Genomic DNA, 16,637 nt, shown 5'->3' with positions numbered 1-16,637 from the left:
AGGGGATCATATCAGAATTTTATTTAGTAATATTTATTCCAAAAATTCTAATATGTTAAAGGAGGATATGAGAGGTTCAAGTTTATCAAATATGAGATTAAAAGGTTCATAAACTGTTTAAATAAGATCAATAGTAGAGCTCAAATATTAACAAGATACAGCTTAAGAGTTTAAAAGTTCACAGTCATTTAAAGGTATATTGACATTTCATTTGTGAAGCAATGAGGAATTCAGTTGGATTTGGGTGAGTACATAAAGTTGTTCAAAGCCATATGGGGCTTGGTTGCAACTCTGAGGAGAATCTATCTCTCATGGGAGAAGTCCTGCCCAGACCTACAACATGCAAAGGTTGGAAGGGAGGGGAAAAATTAATGAGGAGGTAAAAAGAGGAATCAGGTGAACTTTTTTGATAAATATTTAACTGAGTATTGAATCCAGCACTTAGGAATAATAATAATGAGCTTTGGGTTTGTTTTTGTTTTGTTTTGCTTTGTTTTGAGATGGAGTCTCACTCCATTACCCAGGCGGGAGTGCAGTGGTATGATCTTGGCTCACTGCAACCTCCACCTCCCAGGTTCAAACGATTCTCCTGCCTCAGCCTCCCGACTACCTGAGATAACAGGAGCACACCACCACGCCCGGCTAATTTTTGTACTTTTAGTAGAGATGGGGTTTCACCATGTTGGCCAGGCTGGTCTTGAACTACTGACCTCAGGTGATCCATCCTCCTTGGCCTCCCAAAGTGCTGGGATTACAGGCGTGAGCCACCATGCCCAGCTGAGCCTTGGCTTTAATTGTGCTCTGAAAAACTCAAGGCACTTCTATATTTGTCTTCTCTCACTTGGGCAAGAGACTGGGTAGGGCACACAGAGAACATGATTCCCATTTCACAACTGGAAGAACCACTGGGATTGGATCTTTGCTTACAATGTCCTCTGGAAACTCACAGCAGATGCTGAGCTTCACCGAAGGAAGACTTCATTGTTCAAAAAAGAAAGCATATAGTTTCTTTATATTGATTCATGTACTGGGGGTGGTGGTGGGGCAGTGTTAATGTCTTTAATCAAGATGGGAACATCACCTGAGACCTGATGATGGGCAGGGCCAACATGCTTCCTTATCAATCCAGAGAGGCCCATGGTTGATGGCATGAGAATGGGTCTTTGTAGATGCCCAAGAACAGGAAGAACTTGATATCTCTGGGTCAAAGTGACCCTTGTTTTCCTAAATTCTAAGCCTTTCCTATGTGGAGGAAATTGAGGCTAAAGTAAAATCCTTTATAGCATGTGTCTTAGCCAGCATTCCGAGTTTTGGTAATCACTAGTCTCATGGAAAAATGACCTAAATCGTGACCAGGGTCATTCACTGAGTCAGGGCAGAAGGAATGGTGGGCCAGGAAGTAGAGACAATTAAAGTTTCAAGCTAAGTTATTCATTTTGGGTCAGTCATTGCTCTTATTTGGAAATGTTCTTGTTGTGTTGTAGGGAGATATTCAAGCCATGTTACTGGTAAATTATGTGTATTTTGAGTTCCTAGAATAGAATTTCTTGATGTTCCCTCAAGACCACATTATACCCTTTGGACCCTTTCTGTCACCATCTGCTATTGGAAGCTGTAATCACCAAGAAAAACCCCTAATAACTCCGTTAACTCTCCTCAAAAAAGATTTGTTTCCAGAGGTAAAAATTTTCTACTTCTTGCGTAGAAAATTGCTGTATGTCTTCTGTGTTTTGTCAGGCAGTACAGGGGCTTGGAACCTTCTATTATGGGGGCCTGAGGACTGATGCTGAGGCCAGAAAATCCACACCTCTTGAAGCTCTCTCTGACCGGATTTGGCAAAACCCTTCAGAATGGCCACAATTACCACTGCCCAGATTCCCAAATTTTGTGAGGATCCAGGCACTTGCTCTTCTGAATAAATAGTCAGTGGCTTTGAGTACGTGCTTAGGTTTGTATGTTTTAACTAAAATGGTCACTATCTCATAGCATTTTACCATGTAACAGTGGGGTTGTTTTTTCTCCCACTTTCATCTGATCAGATAAAGAGGGAGGTAGGTGGCCAGGCCCTTCTGACTAGTAAGGTACCAGTGGATTAGCAGAATGGACCTTGATCACTTATCAAGTCTTGATGCTATAAAATACCCTGGAAAGCCAAAGCAAATGTGACATTGAGTTTTACGTGAGGCCACACTGTATATGAAGTAGCTAAATGTGGAGTATCTAGACCAAGTTCTTACCTTGGGCAGCCCTGGGATGGTTAAAAACTAAGCCTGCAGTAAATTCAACAGACAGCAAACAAATATTACAGATCTAGTAGATTTTACATCAGTCTGGCTAGGCCAAGAAAAAAAGATACATAGGAGAAATTAAGTTTGTTCATCTCATCTTTTGCTCCCGAATTCCTTCAAAATTATTTCCTGGAGCATGCAGTTCAGCACTTCCCTGTTTCTGTCCTGTGTTTTTATAGAATTGATGCAGATGTGTGATCAGTTTTCCCCACTGGCCTACAGACCCTGGGAGGGCAGACAGACCCTCATGTCCCCCCAGATATGTCCCACACTGATGGGGGAAGCAATACACATTTCCTGAACGGAATGGAGTTGCTAAAATCACTACAGACTGGGCGTTCCACTAAAAATCATCTGCTAAAGCCTGGGGAAGCCATCGCAGAAACCAAGGACAGACTTTCTGGGTGTGGCCCTTGTCACACGGACCAGTGTTTCTCAGGACTACACAAGGGAGGATTCTGTGACTTCCCAACAAGCGAGGGTTTCAGCCTGTTCACTGCCCCACTCAGAAAGCTCCAAGCATCCCAGCAACAATCCAGCCAGGCACGTGTTACCCTCCGCTTTCGTCTCTCTCCTCCCTTCATCTTCTCGTAAAGGAGTTTCTTGTTCTAGAATGGGGAGAAAAGAAAACAAAAAATGCAGAAGTATGGATCAAATTTGGTGAATGTCTATTTTAAAAGCAATACGTGGTGTGTCCCCTAGATATTTGCATACACATATTTTGGAAACAAAACTAGATGAAAGGAATGTCGTGTCAGAAAGATAGACCACAAGAGAAAAGCTGGTGGTGGTTCGGCTTTTAATAAAGTCCTCTGCAATGCCCTGAGGCACACCAGTGTCATCAACAATCACATAAACAGGGAAATACGACATTTTAAAACATGAAGGGTGCTGGAAACCCATCTCCTCACTTTGAACAGCCTTTGTTTAAAACAAATAATTTTATCTCATTTATTTTTGTATCTAACTCCCTTTTTATAAACTGCTCTCTAGAGTAGTGTCTGACTATTAACAACAATCCCCTGTGTAAATAAACGAGACATTCTGACTTCTGCAACCATTTTGTCTGTGGCGTAAGTCAGTGCCCCCAGTCAAGACAATTGGAAAACCATTTGGTCTATAACATTTTTAATAGAGTGAACCTTTTAAAAACTGCCAAAAAACTTCTTGGCAGAAAGGAAAGTTATGTTGGGTCGGGGGGCAGGGCTCTGTTACCACAGTTTGTGTAAGTGTTTCCACACATTGCTGTATTTCAAACACACAGTGGGCTTCAATGAGCTCTAGAATATCAGACACATGCTCAACAGATTTCCCTTCTACTGAGATTATAAAAGACAGAACACTTAACCTGAAGGCAGAAAGGGAGAAGGGGATTTGGTGGCGGGGAGGGGGGGCTTTACTTCTGTTGTTTTATTTATTTGATTTTTTTTATCTGGAGGAAAATGATGTATAAAAGAGGTGATTCGTTTTGTTCTAAATAAAATACTCTGACATTAAGAAAAAAAAAAACAAAGAGAACGACAGAGTTCTGGTAAGGAACAAGTTTATACAACAGGTATCCTCTGAGCTGTCCACTTATAAAGACTTATTTTTAGTGATAGATTTGGAATTGAAAATGACAAATGCCAAGAATGAGCTTCATCATTTTTCACATTCATTAAAATCTACCCCACCTGCAATTTACAATGCATATCTCTTGCCCAACCTCAACTGTGCAAGGAGGCGGTGCCAGAGTGAAGTAGCCTCTACTACCAAAAACACCAGTACTGGCTACAGCCTCTATCTCCTGCTCACTTGGGGAATGAATCAATTTAATATCGGAAGGGAGAAAAGGCAGACTTGCAGATCATTTCCTTGAGGAATGAGGATATTGCTGTGAGGCTCATTCTCTACAGTCTGTGGTTGCCTTTCTGTGAACGTAAAAACTCCTGAGGCAGAGAATATCCGAAGAGCTGGTGTTAGAGCTGGGAAGGCCGGGAAGGGGTGAGGACATGTCTTCTTCATGTGCACCATTGTTTTCAGCTGCCTGAGCTGGATGGAGTGTGGAAGAACCTGAGAGCTACTACCATGGGGTGGGACTGTCAGCCAGCTCTGGCAGAGTTCCACTGTGCCATCAGCCAGGTAAAGGCAGCATCATTTAATTCTTTAGGAGATCTTGGGGGCAGATCATACCCATAAGAGTCCTCATTCAAAAAGAAATGTGCCCCAGCACTTTGGGAGGCCGAGGTGGGCGGATCACGAGGTCAGGAGATCGAGACCATCCTGGCTAACATGGTGAAACCCCGTCTCTACTAAAACTACAAAAAATTAGCCGGGCGTGGTGGCGGGCACCTGTAGTCCCAGCTACTCAGGAGGCTGAGGCAGGAGAATGGCGTGAACCCAGGAGGCAGAGCTTGCAGTGAGCCGAGATTGCGCCACTGCACTCCAGCCTGGGGGACAGAGCAAGACTCCGTCTCAAAAAAAAAAAAAAAAAAAAAAAAAACAAGAAATGCAAAAGGCCTGGCTAATCTTCCTCTCAAAGATGGTCCCCGTGCCTCCTTAAGAGCTAGAGTTAGGATTAGCAGGATAATGCTTCCCTACCCCTGCATGAAAGTGTCTGGGACATTCTTAATTAGCCCTATTATTGTATGGACTTGAAGGCATTGGCAGGTATGGTATGGATAAGAGAAGCATACAAATTGAATGAAAATAAATCAGCTATCTCTCCTCACACCCATTCCTTGTTGATTCCTTGGGGAGTGGTGAGCCTGTTTTTCATGTGAGTAGCAGGTTCAAGTTCATTAAAAGGGCTTTCCATAGTGCCATCAAGATTTTGGACAACTGTCCAGATCCTGGTTTCAAATTACACTCCTAAATACAGCCAGGAAGCTTCCTGGAGAAACGTCTAATTCCAGGGCGAGGAAGGAAAGTACAAGGATGGGTGAAGATGGAATAGCTAATTAGGTCAGAAAATAAAGAAGTGCTCAAAAAAATGATGGGGTCCTGTCAAAAGGAAAGAAAAGAAAGCTTGAGGAGACTCGCACTGGCCAAATTTAGGACAGTTTGAACACCAGAATACATAATAATATGCATTATGGAATCCATGAATCCATACTTATACTATATAAATAAACACATTTATAAATAAATAAATAAATAGAACAGCAGGGGAAACTCTTGCTTAGAATAGAATGTCAACTAGTAAATGCAGAAAGAATAGTGGAGTAAGAAAATCATCATTTTGCAGCTATCATCATTATTGAATCTGGTAAGCATCATCAAGGGATGTTATATTTGTTGGTTAAAAGTTGAACAAGGAGCAGAATATTTACACAGCCCCAAAACTTCTTCCCACAGAGTAACTATTAATTTCTTTTTTTTTTTTTTTGAGACAGAGTCTTGCTCTTTTGCCCAGGCCGGACTGCAGTGGCACTATCTCGGCTCGCTGCAAGCTCCGCCTCCCGGGTTCACGCCATTCTCCTGCCTCAGCCTCCCAAGTAGCTGGGACTACAGGCACCCGCCACCGCACCCGGCTAATTTTTTTGTATTTTTAGTAGAGACGGGGTTTCACTGTGTTAGCCAGGATGGTCTCAATCTCCTGACCTCGTGATCCGCCTGCCTCGGCCTCCCAAAGTGCTGGGATTACAGGTGTGAGCCACTGTGCCCGGCCTATTAATTTCTAAGGGAATTTTACACCAGAGAAACCTGGAGGGCAGCACCTTAACAAAGTGAACACTGCCAGTCATGAGACAAACTTCCCTGACATCATGTGCTTGCTGATGTAAAATACTAAGTAGGACATAAAATACTAAGCAGGTCTAATCACATGGAAACCTGAGTCAAATCCACATTGAAGAGCATTCAACTCATCAAACATGTTAAGGTCAGGAAAGACAAAGCAAGTCAGGGAGGGGTCTGGTCCCTCATATCCCCGTGGCTCAGGCTCTGGCTGTGATCAGCTACTGATGAAAAGGTGTGAAAGCATTTGGAAAGGAAAAATATTTGCTTTTTGAGACAACTCTTTCTTAAGTAAATAACACTCAGCAGTTAATGTGTAAAGGGGGAGTGGGTAGCTGGCATGTACAGGAGCCAGCCATTGGTGTGGTCACCACTGGTGTAGTCACACACATTGTCTGGAAGGCAGCCAGCCCTCGGTAGGACTCAATAGGACTACCACACAGGACAGGTTAGGAGCAATGAGCCATGAAAAGTTAGGGAATGTGTTCAGCTTGTAAAGTACTCTGGAGTCAGATGATCGCATTCAAATCCCAGCTCTGTGGGCTGAGCAGGCTCCTCAGCTCCCCAAGCCTGCATTTTCTCATCTGGAAAGTGAGAATGACAAGGATGGGCAGATTGAATAAGATTACTGAGTATTTAGAAAGGAGTCTGGCATATAGTATGTGGTCAATAAATATTACTATTTACTATTGTATTATAGTATTATGTATTATGTAATACAATTACTATTATCATTCATCTTTGTATTCCCATTACCTAACACGGGGCCTGGAAGGCATATGATGTGTCGTTAATAAATGTGTCTTGATGCACTAATGAAGAGAGAAATGCAGGAAACAAGACAGACACTGAAATGTGTAATATGTGAATCATTGTTAAAGATGCAGCTCAGCTCCAGCAACTGTCAAAAACAAGGAAGCGTTATTAGCAGATAAGGAAGCAGGGTCTTTGTGCTGTTCTATCATGAAAGATGATGACTCTGTTAACTTAAAGGATGGTTGGGCTGAAGACAAGCTTGAGACTGTCATTCCATATAAGCACTGAGGAAGGTTTGTGGTTCCCAGTTTAGAAAAGCAAGACATACTCAATTCCCACTTCCATGTGAAAACCAAGGAAACAATGTTTTACTGGTAGGTAGTAATGAGAAAATAAACAAGGAGACCTAAGTTTAAGTAAACACATAATTGCAGATGATAAAAGGTATCTAAACATTGTTCCTGGTCATTGATCTCTAATATTTTCCTTTTACATTTGATCCTAGATTCTAGTCTTTAGCTCTAATGTGGACAAAGAATAGGAAAGACTGAGAGCAACTCAAGTCAGTGTTTCGAGAAGGAAGCACAGAGAATGAAGGACCGTGGTTGGCCTCATACTGGGGCACTGGAAGTGAGTGGAATTTGATGAGAGAAATCTGTGAAGATTTTCAAGAAGAGATGAGGAAAGCTGAAAAGAGATGTTTTCATCCCTCCCACCTCATCATGCCACCAACTGGGCTCCTTGCCTTCACTCACACCTTGACTCAGTCTCCCTCCTTTCTTTCTCTCATTTCTAGCCTACTGGTGAAGCTGAAGACCTTCCCACCTGAAACTTCAGTGCTGCCCTCCTTAGTGCCTTTGACTTCCTCCGTGGCTACTATCCCAATCAGCCACACCAGTCCTCAGTTCTGGATCTTCCTCTACCCTTGTCTTCCATCTTCCCTAATAATTGCCCCTGGCCCTCAGAATACAGACAAAACATGAAGCGGAGTGGTGCTAAGTTGGGTTCATTTCATTTTCATGCAATTCATCTCAACCATGGGACTATAAGCTCTCTGAAGACCAGCACCATGTCCTGATGACTCCTGCATACTGAGCATCTAGCACAGTGCCTGGAACACAGCAGGCTCAGTATGTTCTCTTTGTGCCTTATTGAACCTGGCTTTTGCTTCTGTTTGGCAATGCTTTGATCACCTCTTGTGGATCCCTTCCCAGTACTCCTCGGTAATCTACTCTTTCCCTCACTCTCTCTTCTCTTTTTTATGTCCTTCCTCCCTCTATTCTTCTCTTTTCTTTCTTTCTAAAATGCATTCAAAGAAAAAGTTCATATTGTCCATTTCATGTAAACCTGACATATCTCTTCTTTCTTCTTCATGTTATATTTATTCCGTATACCAATTCTAGTTAGTTTTTCCCCCTTTAAAATGTCTTGGATTCTCACCCTTCTTCACTGTGTTCACAGTCATCATAACTGAAATGACTCCCCATATTTTCTTCCTGTCTAGGATTAGTCTCTTCTCCTTTTACTTCATCCTTTAATATGCCATCAAAATAACTTCGTTTATAGAAGGCTTTTATTATTTCAGTCTCCTATTCGAGAACCTGTAGATGTTTTTCTATTTAATTCAACATGTTTAAGCTCTACTTCTAGGCTTGAAAGTGGCTCCACAAACCAATTCTTCCAAACAGAACTGTTTATGAAAAAGAAGGAAATGGAATAATGGAAATTGGAAGAAGCAAAATTAACTTAGGAATGTTGTTGCTTTGTTGTTTTAAGACAGGAAATGTGTGTACGTTGAAGACAGAGGGAACTGACAATGCATGTTAAAGCAAGATGCTGAAAAAAATAAAAGTGGTCATTAATGAAGATTTCTCTAAAACAATGTATGAGGAAGGGAGGGAGTTTAGTTTTGAAATTTCAGTGTTCCCAGTAAAGCAGTAAGCAAGGCCATCTGCTAATAATGAGCTAAGAAGAGATGAGGACTTTAGAAGGGCTGAGGGAGTTGGAATATTTGCTCATTCACTCACTCATTCATTCCACAGACGTATTGGCCACCTACTGTTACATGTGAATGAACACTCCTAGGTATTTCCCTACTTTTCTCCCATGGCTTCAGCATCTGGCCCAACCACAGAAACACAGACATATCCCCACTCAGTTCTGATTTTGTTTCGCTCATTGTTCTAGTCTGCTGGGATCTTCTTGAATCCCAACTCTGTCATCTGATGGTATCTCTTCCAACTTCATGTCATCCTCTGGGAATCTGATAAGTACAAGTTCTATATTATTACAAACATTGATAAAAATGTGGAGTGGGGTAGTGCTAAGACACACAGAATACCACGTGCAATCTCCCTCCCTATTTACATGGACTCTTTAACAAGCCCCATTTTGGTGATATTCTGTTGCCTAGGCTGTATCTTTCCACCTCTTCCAATAGGGGAACATAAAACGATCTTGTCAAATGCTTTGCAAAAGTCCAAATGCACCATGCCCACTTCATTTCCCTCATCAAGCTGGCAAATAAATGAATAATGCTGGCAAATGGAAGAACATAATTAGATTGGCAAGACTTGTTTTTAGCACGCTGATGCCAAATGGTCATGATTTCTCTTTCCAAGTGCTTATAAACAACTCCCTTAACTGACAGCTATATGCACTTACCTAGGACCGACAGCAATCTCACTGCTACACATCACAGAATATTTTTTCTCTTTCTATAAAGCAGAATTATATATGTCTGTTTCTAAGCTCTGGCATCTTTATTCCCTTGATTCTGCAGAGATCATCTCCCGTAGTTTAGAGATCACATTTGCAAATTTTCTGTGTCAATTAAAAAAAATCATATCCTTTGATAAAACCCTACAGAGATGCATGAAACACTGGTGAAATTTAGGATGTGTATGACACAGGCTGTGAAGCAGACCAGAGTAGAAGCCTCTGGAGACTACGGTCAATGTTAGCTTGCTGTCTCTTTAGTTGGATTTGGTATAGTGCTGCCTGGACACGTAAGTGTGGTTTTGAATAGTCATGACTTGAAGCTCTGTCAACCAGAGATTTCTGAAAAATTAGCTTCTAAATAATTTTTCTTCTCTCCTTCTGCCCATATTGCTCATCCCTGCCATCAGCACCTTCAGAGTACCAAAGTGCAAAATCTACTAACAATTGAGATAGGACTTACCCACTTGCCCAAGCCTGGATAGTCATGTTCCGGATCAAAGAGATGCTGGTGCAACTGGAACTCTCGACTGAACTCTGCGGTGTCAGGGGTGTTTTCTAGACATCCATCATCTGCTGCAAACAGCCAAAGGTTTTTGAGGAACGGCCAAGACATTTATCATTATTCTAAGAGTTAATTTATCAAAAACAACTAGGCAGCCAAAGGTCAGAATCTGTTCACATCAGTAGTAACTTAGAACACTAGCAGCCACCTTCCCTCTAGGATCCAGTTAGATAGGATTACTCATCTCAAACTCCCACTCCTGTGCAGAGACTCACTGGCTGTTCACCAAACCCACTTCCCTTTCCTCCTTAGCACCCAGCTAGACTAATTTCCCAGCCTTGCTTTGCAATCACGTGGAGTCATTTGCCTGAGTGGAGGCCAACAGAATGTGGGCACAAGTGATGTATTCCATTCCCAGGCCTGGAAGTGAAATACATCACCTAAAAGCATAAAAACCTCTCATACCATGCTCCACTTCTCCTCATTCCCCACCCCCATCTCCTGGTCAGCTTGTTACATGTTGCCAGGGCAACCGTGGGGGTCAAGTGTAAAGATGGCAGTCTGGGGTGCCGAACCATCCACCGCACTACAGCCTCACGCACCTCTGGCAGGACTTCACACGGGTGAAAAATAAACTTCTATTGCGTTGAGCCATAAAATGTTTTTATTTGTTACAAGAGCAAGTGTTTCCTCAGGTAACGTACTTCTGTTGCACACGACCCACTCTGTTTTCTCCTGAGCAAGCAGTTTAGAAACTACTTTGGCTTCTTGGAGAAAGTACATTACACAACAACAACAATCTCCACACAGCTTGTTGTGTTTTATTGTGATAACAGCTTAAGCTTTGGAGTCAGACAAGAGCAGAGCTCAAGGATCAAATCCCAGCTCCTAAGATATAGATAGGCTTAGTTCCTTTGGAAAGTTAACTTGGTCTCTCCAAGTTTGTTCATGTATGTGTGAGATGCAAATAATCAAATACTTACCTATGGGATTGCTGTGAGGAATAGAGATGATTACATTTAGAACACCCGGCACATAATAGATTTGCAATATGTTTTAGTTCCCTTCCCATTATCTCCCTTTAACTGACAGTTTATACTATGACTGCCCTTTGAAATCAAGCAAGTTTTCCATTCAAACCAAAGAAAGAAGGCTATCTCTCTCAGATGCTGCTTTTATGTAAATTCTATTATTACTAGGCATGATGCTCTAAAAATGAGTCATTTTTCCCATGTCTAATATATTTTAGACAACAGCAATAAAAAGGGGGACAGAGGAGGGATTGTGAATTTTGTGCAGGGTTAGGGGGAGGAAGGAGGGTCTCATTTGAAAGACATAATGAGACATCAAAGTCAATGCTGAAAGGGGGGCTATTTACAATTAGCCAGGTTGTCTAGTTCTTGACACCGCTCTTAAGCTTTCAGTACACAGTCTCTCAGCTCTTAGCAGTATACAGCTAGTGTGGAAGTCATCAGCATTCTGAACAAATCCCTAATGCGGCTCTCCACTTTTCAGTGAGCTATTTATCTAACTTACACAACATATAGCAATTAACATGTAGGAAAATATACCAATTCAAGAGAGTTCAGGCAATCTGCATATGGCACCTTTATAACCTTTCATAATTGTTTCTGGTGTACCTCTGAGTGGGCCCTGACTGAGATGCAGATAAAGCCTGCTCTGGGAACCGAAGGTGTCTCCGGGCTTGAAAATGTGCACTAGAATTCACATCCTATCTCTGAGGCTGAGATGGACTCTTTGAGCTCTGCTGCTCTATCCAGGGTGAGTGGGCCATGATTCAGAGGACAGCACGGCATGAAAGGAGAAGTCAAGGTTTTATTCTTGGATTGCTCAACTGTGCTGTGTTGTGTCATAATTCAAGCAATTCCTCACAAATAATGGCTAAATTTAGCAAGCGATTTCATTCTTGGAATGCAGATTGTGGCAGAACAAAGAATGAGGGAATATGTTAGTTTCATGGAAGAACAGCAAAGGAAATGGCAGACAACCTGTGACAAGAAAGTGTCTGGATTTGGGATTTTGTCCAATTCTACCAGGCCAGCTTGATTGCTGTCCTCTCAGAGCTCCTAAGTGCACAGACTAGAGCTTGATTCCATAGGTCTGTATGATTTTGTGTTTTTATTGTTTTTGTTTTCAGACAAGCTAGAACTACACTGTATGCTCTTTGGAGGCATTGCCTATGTCTTCCTTCCATAGGTGAAGACATTTAGGCTCAAGAAAGTGAAAGTGGCATACGACAGTCAACACTAGAGCTCAGATCTCTTGGCTCAAACGCTGGACCTCTTTCCATTCTCCTATAATATTCTCTAACTTCAGTGTGCACTAGAACCATGAGGAGGACTGGTTACAACAAATTCCTGGGTCCCACCCCCAGAATCTTCTGATTCAATAGGTTGAATCAGAGTAGGGACTGAGAAGTTGCATTTTTAGCAAGTTTCCAGGTGCTGCTGCTGCTGGTGGAGGTCCTGGAATCACACTTTAAGAACCACTGCACTGTACCACATCCAATGGATTTAACAATGGAGACTGTCGCTCTCTAAACTCTGAACTAGTCTTTCTTCCTACCCATCCAAAACCCTACAAACAAGCAGAAGGTGGCTGAAATGATTAGAGCCAGGCAGTGATTCAGGTTTTCCTGCCTTCCTGGCCCAGCAGCCACACATTGGCTTGGTCACATCCAACTACTTTGGTTGTTCTGCCTCAAGATGGAAGCTTTGTGCCCCACGGAAAACAGAGGCCTCATCCTAAATGAAAGGAGGAGCATCTTTTTTAAGACAGTCTCTTTCAGAGACAGCCTGCATTGTGTTTAAGAAAAGCTGATGTCAGACTAGTTATGGGTATCATAAGAAAAAAAGTCTGGGTGTGGTAGCTCACACCCATAATCCCAGCACCTTGGAAGGCCAAGGTGGGAGGATCGTTTGAGCTCTGGAGTTTGAGCTTAGCCTGGGCAACATAATGAGACCCCACCTCTACAAAAAATTTAAAAATTAGCTGGGCATGGTGGCACACACCTGTTGTCCCAGCTACTTGGAAGGCTGAGGAAGAGAATTACTATAATTGTGCCACTACACTCCCACCTGGGCAACAAAGTAAGACCCTATCTCAAAAAAAAAAAAAAAAAAAAAAAAAAGAAAATAAAATAAAAAGAAGAAAAAGAAAAAAAGTTGAGTAGTCAATGTTATCACAACTTTCAGAGCAAGGCAGTATGTCCTGGTGGTTGAGTACACAGTCCTTAATCAGGTAGACTTGGGTTTGAGTCTTGGTTCAGCTGCTTGTTACCTGGATAACCTTATGCAAGTTACTCTCTAAGCTTCTGTTTTCTTAATATAAAGTAGAAATAATATTAGATTGGTGCAAAAGTATTGCGGTTTTTCCTATTGAAAGCAATAGTAAAAAGTGCAATTACTTTTGCACCAACCTGACAAATACCAACTATTATTATTATTAGGCTTGCAGGAAAAGACTACTCTGGTGCTAGAAGCTAACACAAGCCCAAGGTAAGAGGTGCATTATTTACTAGGGGCAGCAAAGCTAATTATAATCAGGATGACATTTAAAGAGTCCTTACTCTGTGCTAGGTGCTGTGCTAAAATGCTTTACATGGATAATTTTATTTAATTCCCACAATGACCTCCATTTTGCACATAAGGAAATTGAGGTACGAAGTGGTTAATTAACTTGTTTAAGGTCACACAGGTTGACCTGGAGTTTGAACTCAGGTAGTCAGAGTCTAGAGCCACTACTCTTAACCACCAAGGTCAGCTGCTCAAAGCCGGATGTAAGTGAAGCCCACTCACCATTCTCTACGGCATTAGTGGGTAGGAAAGTGGGTGGGATGCATGAACAACACGGAAAATTTCAACCTTCTTCCTTAACCAGCTTCTTCCTGAACCTCTTCTCTCCCGTGCCACCTCCTGGCCCCCAAATAAACAGGATTTTAGGATAGATGCTAACTCGGTGTTGATGCATGACACTGTTAGAATGTTGACTGTCATGATCAACGAGGAGAACAAACAGGCATGGATAATCCACAAACTAACTAGTTCCAAAGACATTAAAACTCAGCAGAAGTTGTATCATGGAAAAGGAAAAAAAAGTGTTTCCCCTTTCATTAAAAGAGTAGCAAGTGCGGGCCGGGCGCAGTGGCTCACGCCTGTAATCCCAGCACTTTGGGAGGCCGAGGAGGGTGGATCATGAGGTCAGGAGATTGAGACCATCCTGGCTAACACGGTGAATCCCCGTCTCTACTAAAAATACAAAAAAAAATTAGCCAGGAGTGGTGGCAGGTGCCTGTAGTCCCAGCTACTCGGGAGGCTGAGGCAGGAGAATGGCATGAACCTGGGAGGCGGAGCATGCAGTGCACCAAGATCACACCACTGCACTCCAGCCTGGGTGACACAGCGAGACTCTGTCTCAAAAAAAAAAAAAAAAAAAAAAAAAGAGAGTAGCAAGTGCAGAAAAGTGCATCAATTCCCAAAGAAGGGGAGACACAGAAAGAAAGTAAAGCCTTGGCAAGGGAAAATCCTATGTGGGTGTGTCTGAACACAGAGCTCATACAAAAATTCTAGAATAAATTTCCCCTTCCCATCTACTTACAAATACACATGGGCTCATCAGAATGGAAATAACAATTTCTGGGAATATTTGTAGCTGATGTTAGAATTTCTGATTTCCTTCCAAAGCCCCAACTTTCCATGGGAACCCAAAGGCATATCTGTTACCTGTTTTTCCAACAGGACAGGGATTTGGAGGGTCTGGGTACCCCTGATCCTCACTAAAGTCCTTAGGAATGTTGTCTCCAGTCAACTCTGCCACGATGTTGGGGATGTTGCCAAAAGGACCCAAATGCTGAAGTCCTTCATGAGCTCCACCTGCGAGGGAATCAGAAGTAGTTCATTGCAGTGCAATTCAATTAATTTCAACTAATATTTATTCAGGCATATCACACAGGAAAAGCCCTGTGCCTTCTGCTGTGGGGAGAGAAAAATAAATGAAATGGTTCTTGCCCTCTAGGGGTTTAGAAATTTAGTTGCAGAAACAGACACATACTGTACACATATTATTTCCATACAAGGCAAATTGTATATTATCCTGTAAAAGAAATGTTAATATAGCATCACGAGAGCATGGGAAAGGGGCCAGGCCTGGTGGCTCATGCCTGTCACTGCAGCACTTTGCGAAGCCAAGGTAGGCGAATCACCTGAGGTCTAAGTGCAAGACCAGCCTGGCCAACATAATGAAACCCCGGCTCTACTAAAAAACAAAAATACAAAAACTAGCCGGGCATGGTGGCAGGTGCCTGTAATCCCAGCTACTCAAGAGGCTGAGGCAGGAGAATCACTTGAACCCGAGAAGTGGAGGTTGCAGTGAGCCAAGATCATGCCACTGCACTCCAGCCTGAGTGACAGAGCAAAACTCTGTCTCAAAAAAAGAAAAAAAAAAAGAGCATGGGAAAGGGAGAGTTCCATTTGGCTGATGGGATGGGAGGGCTTCTTGGAAAAGCTGGAAACTAAGTGGCATCAACACAGATGGGTAGGGCTCTGGAAGCTGGGTGTGGAGCTTGGGCAGGACTTGGGTCAAGAAAGGAAGGCAATTGCCATCCAGAAATACAGGCTGAAAGCGCATTATGAAAAAAGATAAGGTCACTGTTATCCTGCTATTTTAGCTCAACCACTTAAAATTTGGTGTACTGACTCCAATTGTTGCTACGTATCTTTTTATACTAAGTATATATTCATTTCTATTTAATATTAAAGCACAAGCATCTTTCCATTTGGCTGCATGGTCTCTATTCCTGTAATTATAAATGGCTATGTAGTTTTTAGTCCAATGGCTGTACTACAACATATTAACCAATCCCCTATTGTGAGACATTTAGTGTTTCCCAATTCATTTTAGACATTTAATGTTTTCCATATTTTGGATTAATTTTCCTCAGGATAGATTCCCAGAAGTCAAATTACTGGGTCAAAGGCTATAAAACATTTTAATGACTCTTGATATTGTATTGCCAAACTGTTTTCCAAAAAGGAGGTACCAATTTATAAGCCATCGGCAGCAAAACATGGAATACAACTTTTGCAACATTCTGACAAGCATTGGGTTTTATGAAAATCAATTTTTAGATTTTCTTTGCTAATTCAAATTTTTTAAAATTACTGTTTTATTTTGAATGTCTTTGATTACCAGCTGGGTCAAATATCTTCCCATATATTTACTAATTTTAATTTCTTTTATGTGAGCTGTTTGTTTATGCTCTTGGAATTTCAATGTTTTTCTTATCAATTTGTATGAACATTTTACATAATAAAGATGCAAGGTCTTTGGCTGTCGCATTTTCTGAAAATATTTTCCCATGTTGTCTGAGTTTGAATTCTGGTTACTATTATAGTATTTTGCTAACATACGTTTTTAATATTTATGTAGTCAGATTTGTCATTTTTATTCCCCTTGTGATTTCTTCTTATCCTTCTAAATGCACAAAATCATTGCCCCTTCAGAAGTACTACTGACATTTGGATCATTCTTTTAATTTTCTATTTGTAAGTTAACTCTTTAATCCATGTTATTTATTTTAGTGTATGTGAAACAGTTAACCAATTATCCCACCAGCATTTGCTAAATAATTCTGT

The 16,637-nt window shown here is 41.7% G+C and overlaps 1 protein-coding gene across 2 annotated transcripts in view; it reads right to left on the bottom strand.

Moving 5' to 3' along the window:
- Positions 1-16,637, bottom strand: part of SCG5 (secretogranin V) — a 55,481-nt gene that overhangs the window by 2,488 nt on the left and 36,356 nt on the right. The window contains exons 3-5 of one of the 2 annotated variants that reach the window (XM_019010967.4): positions 14,727-14,876; positions 9,943-10,052; positions 2,843-2,896 (exon numbers count right to left, since the gene is read on the bottom strand). In XM_019010967.4, the coding sequence (XP_018866512.1) occupies positions 2,843-2,896; positions 9,943-10,052; positions 14,727-14,876 (314 nt within the window). Of the gene's footprint in view, positions 1-2,842; positions 2,897-9,942; positions 10,056-14,726; positions 14,877-16,637 lie in introns of both variants that reach the window. The other variant, XM_004055902.5, reaches the window with a different exon arrangement.

This window comes from Gorilla gorilla, chromosome 16 (genome assembly GCF_029281585.2).
Source record: "Gorilla gorilla gorilla isolate KB3781 chromosome 16, NHGRI_mGorGor1-v2.1_pri, whole genome shotgun sequence".
Taxonomy (NCBI): Eukaryota; Metazoa; Chordata; class Mammalia; order Primates; family Hominidae; genus Gorilla; species Gorilla gorilla.
The sequence above is the reverse complement of the archived record's forward strand: the minus strand, read 5'-3'. Positions and strand labels throughout refer to the sequence as shown.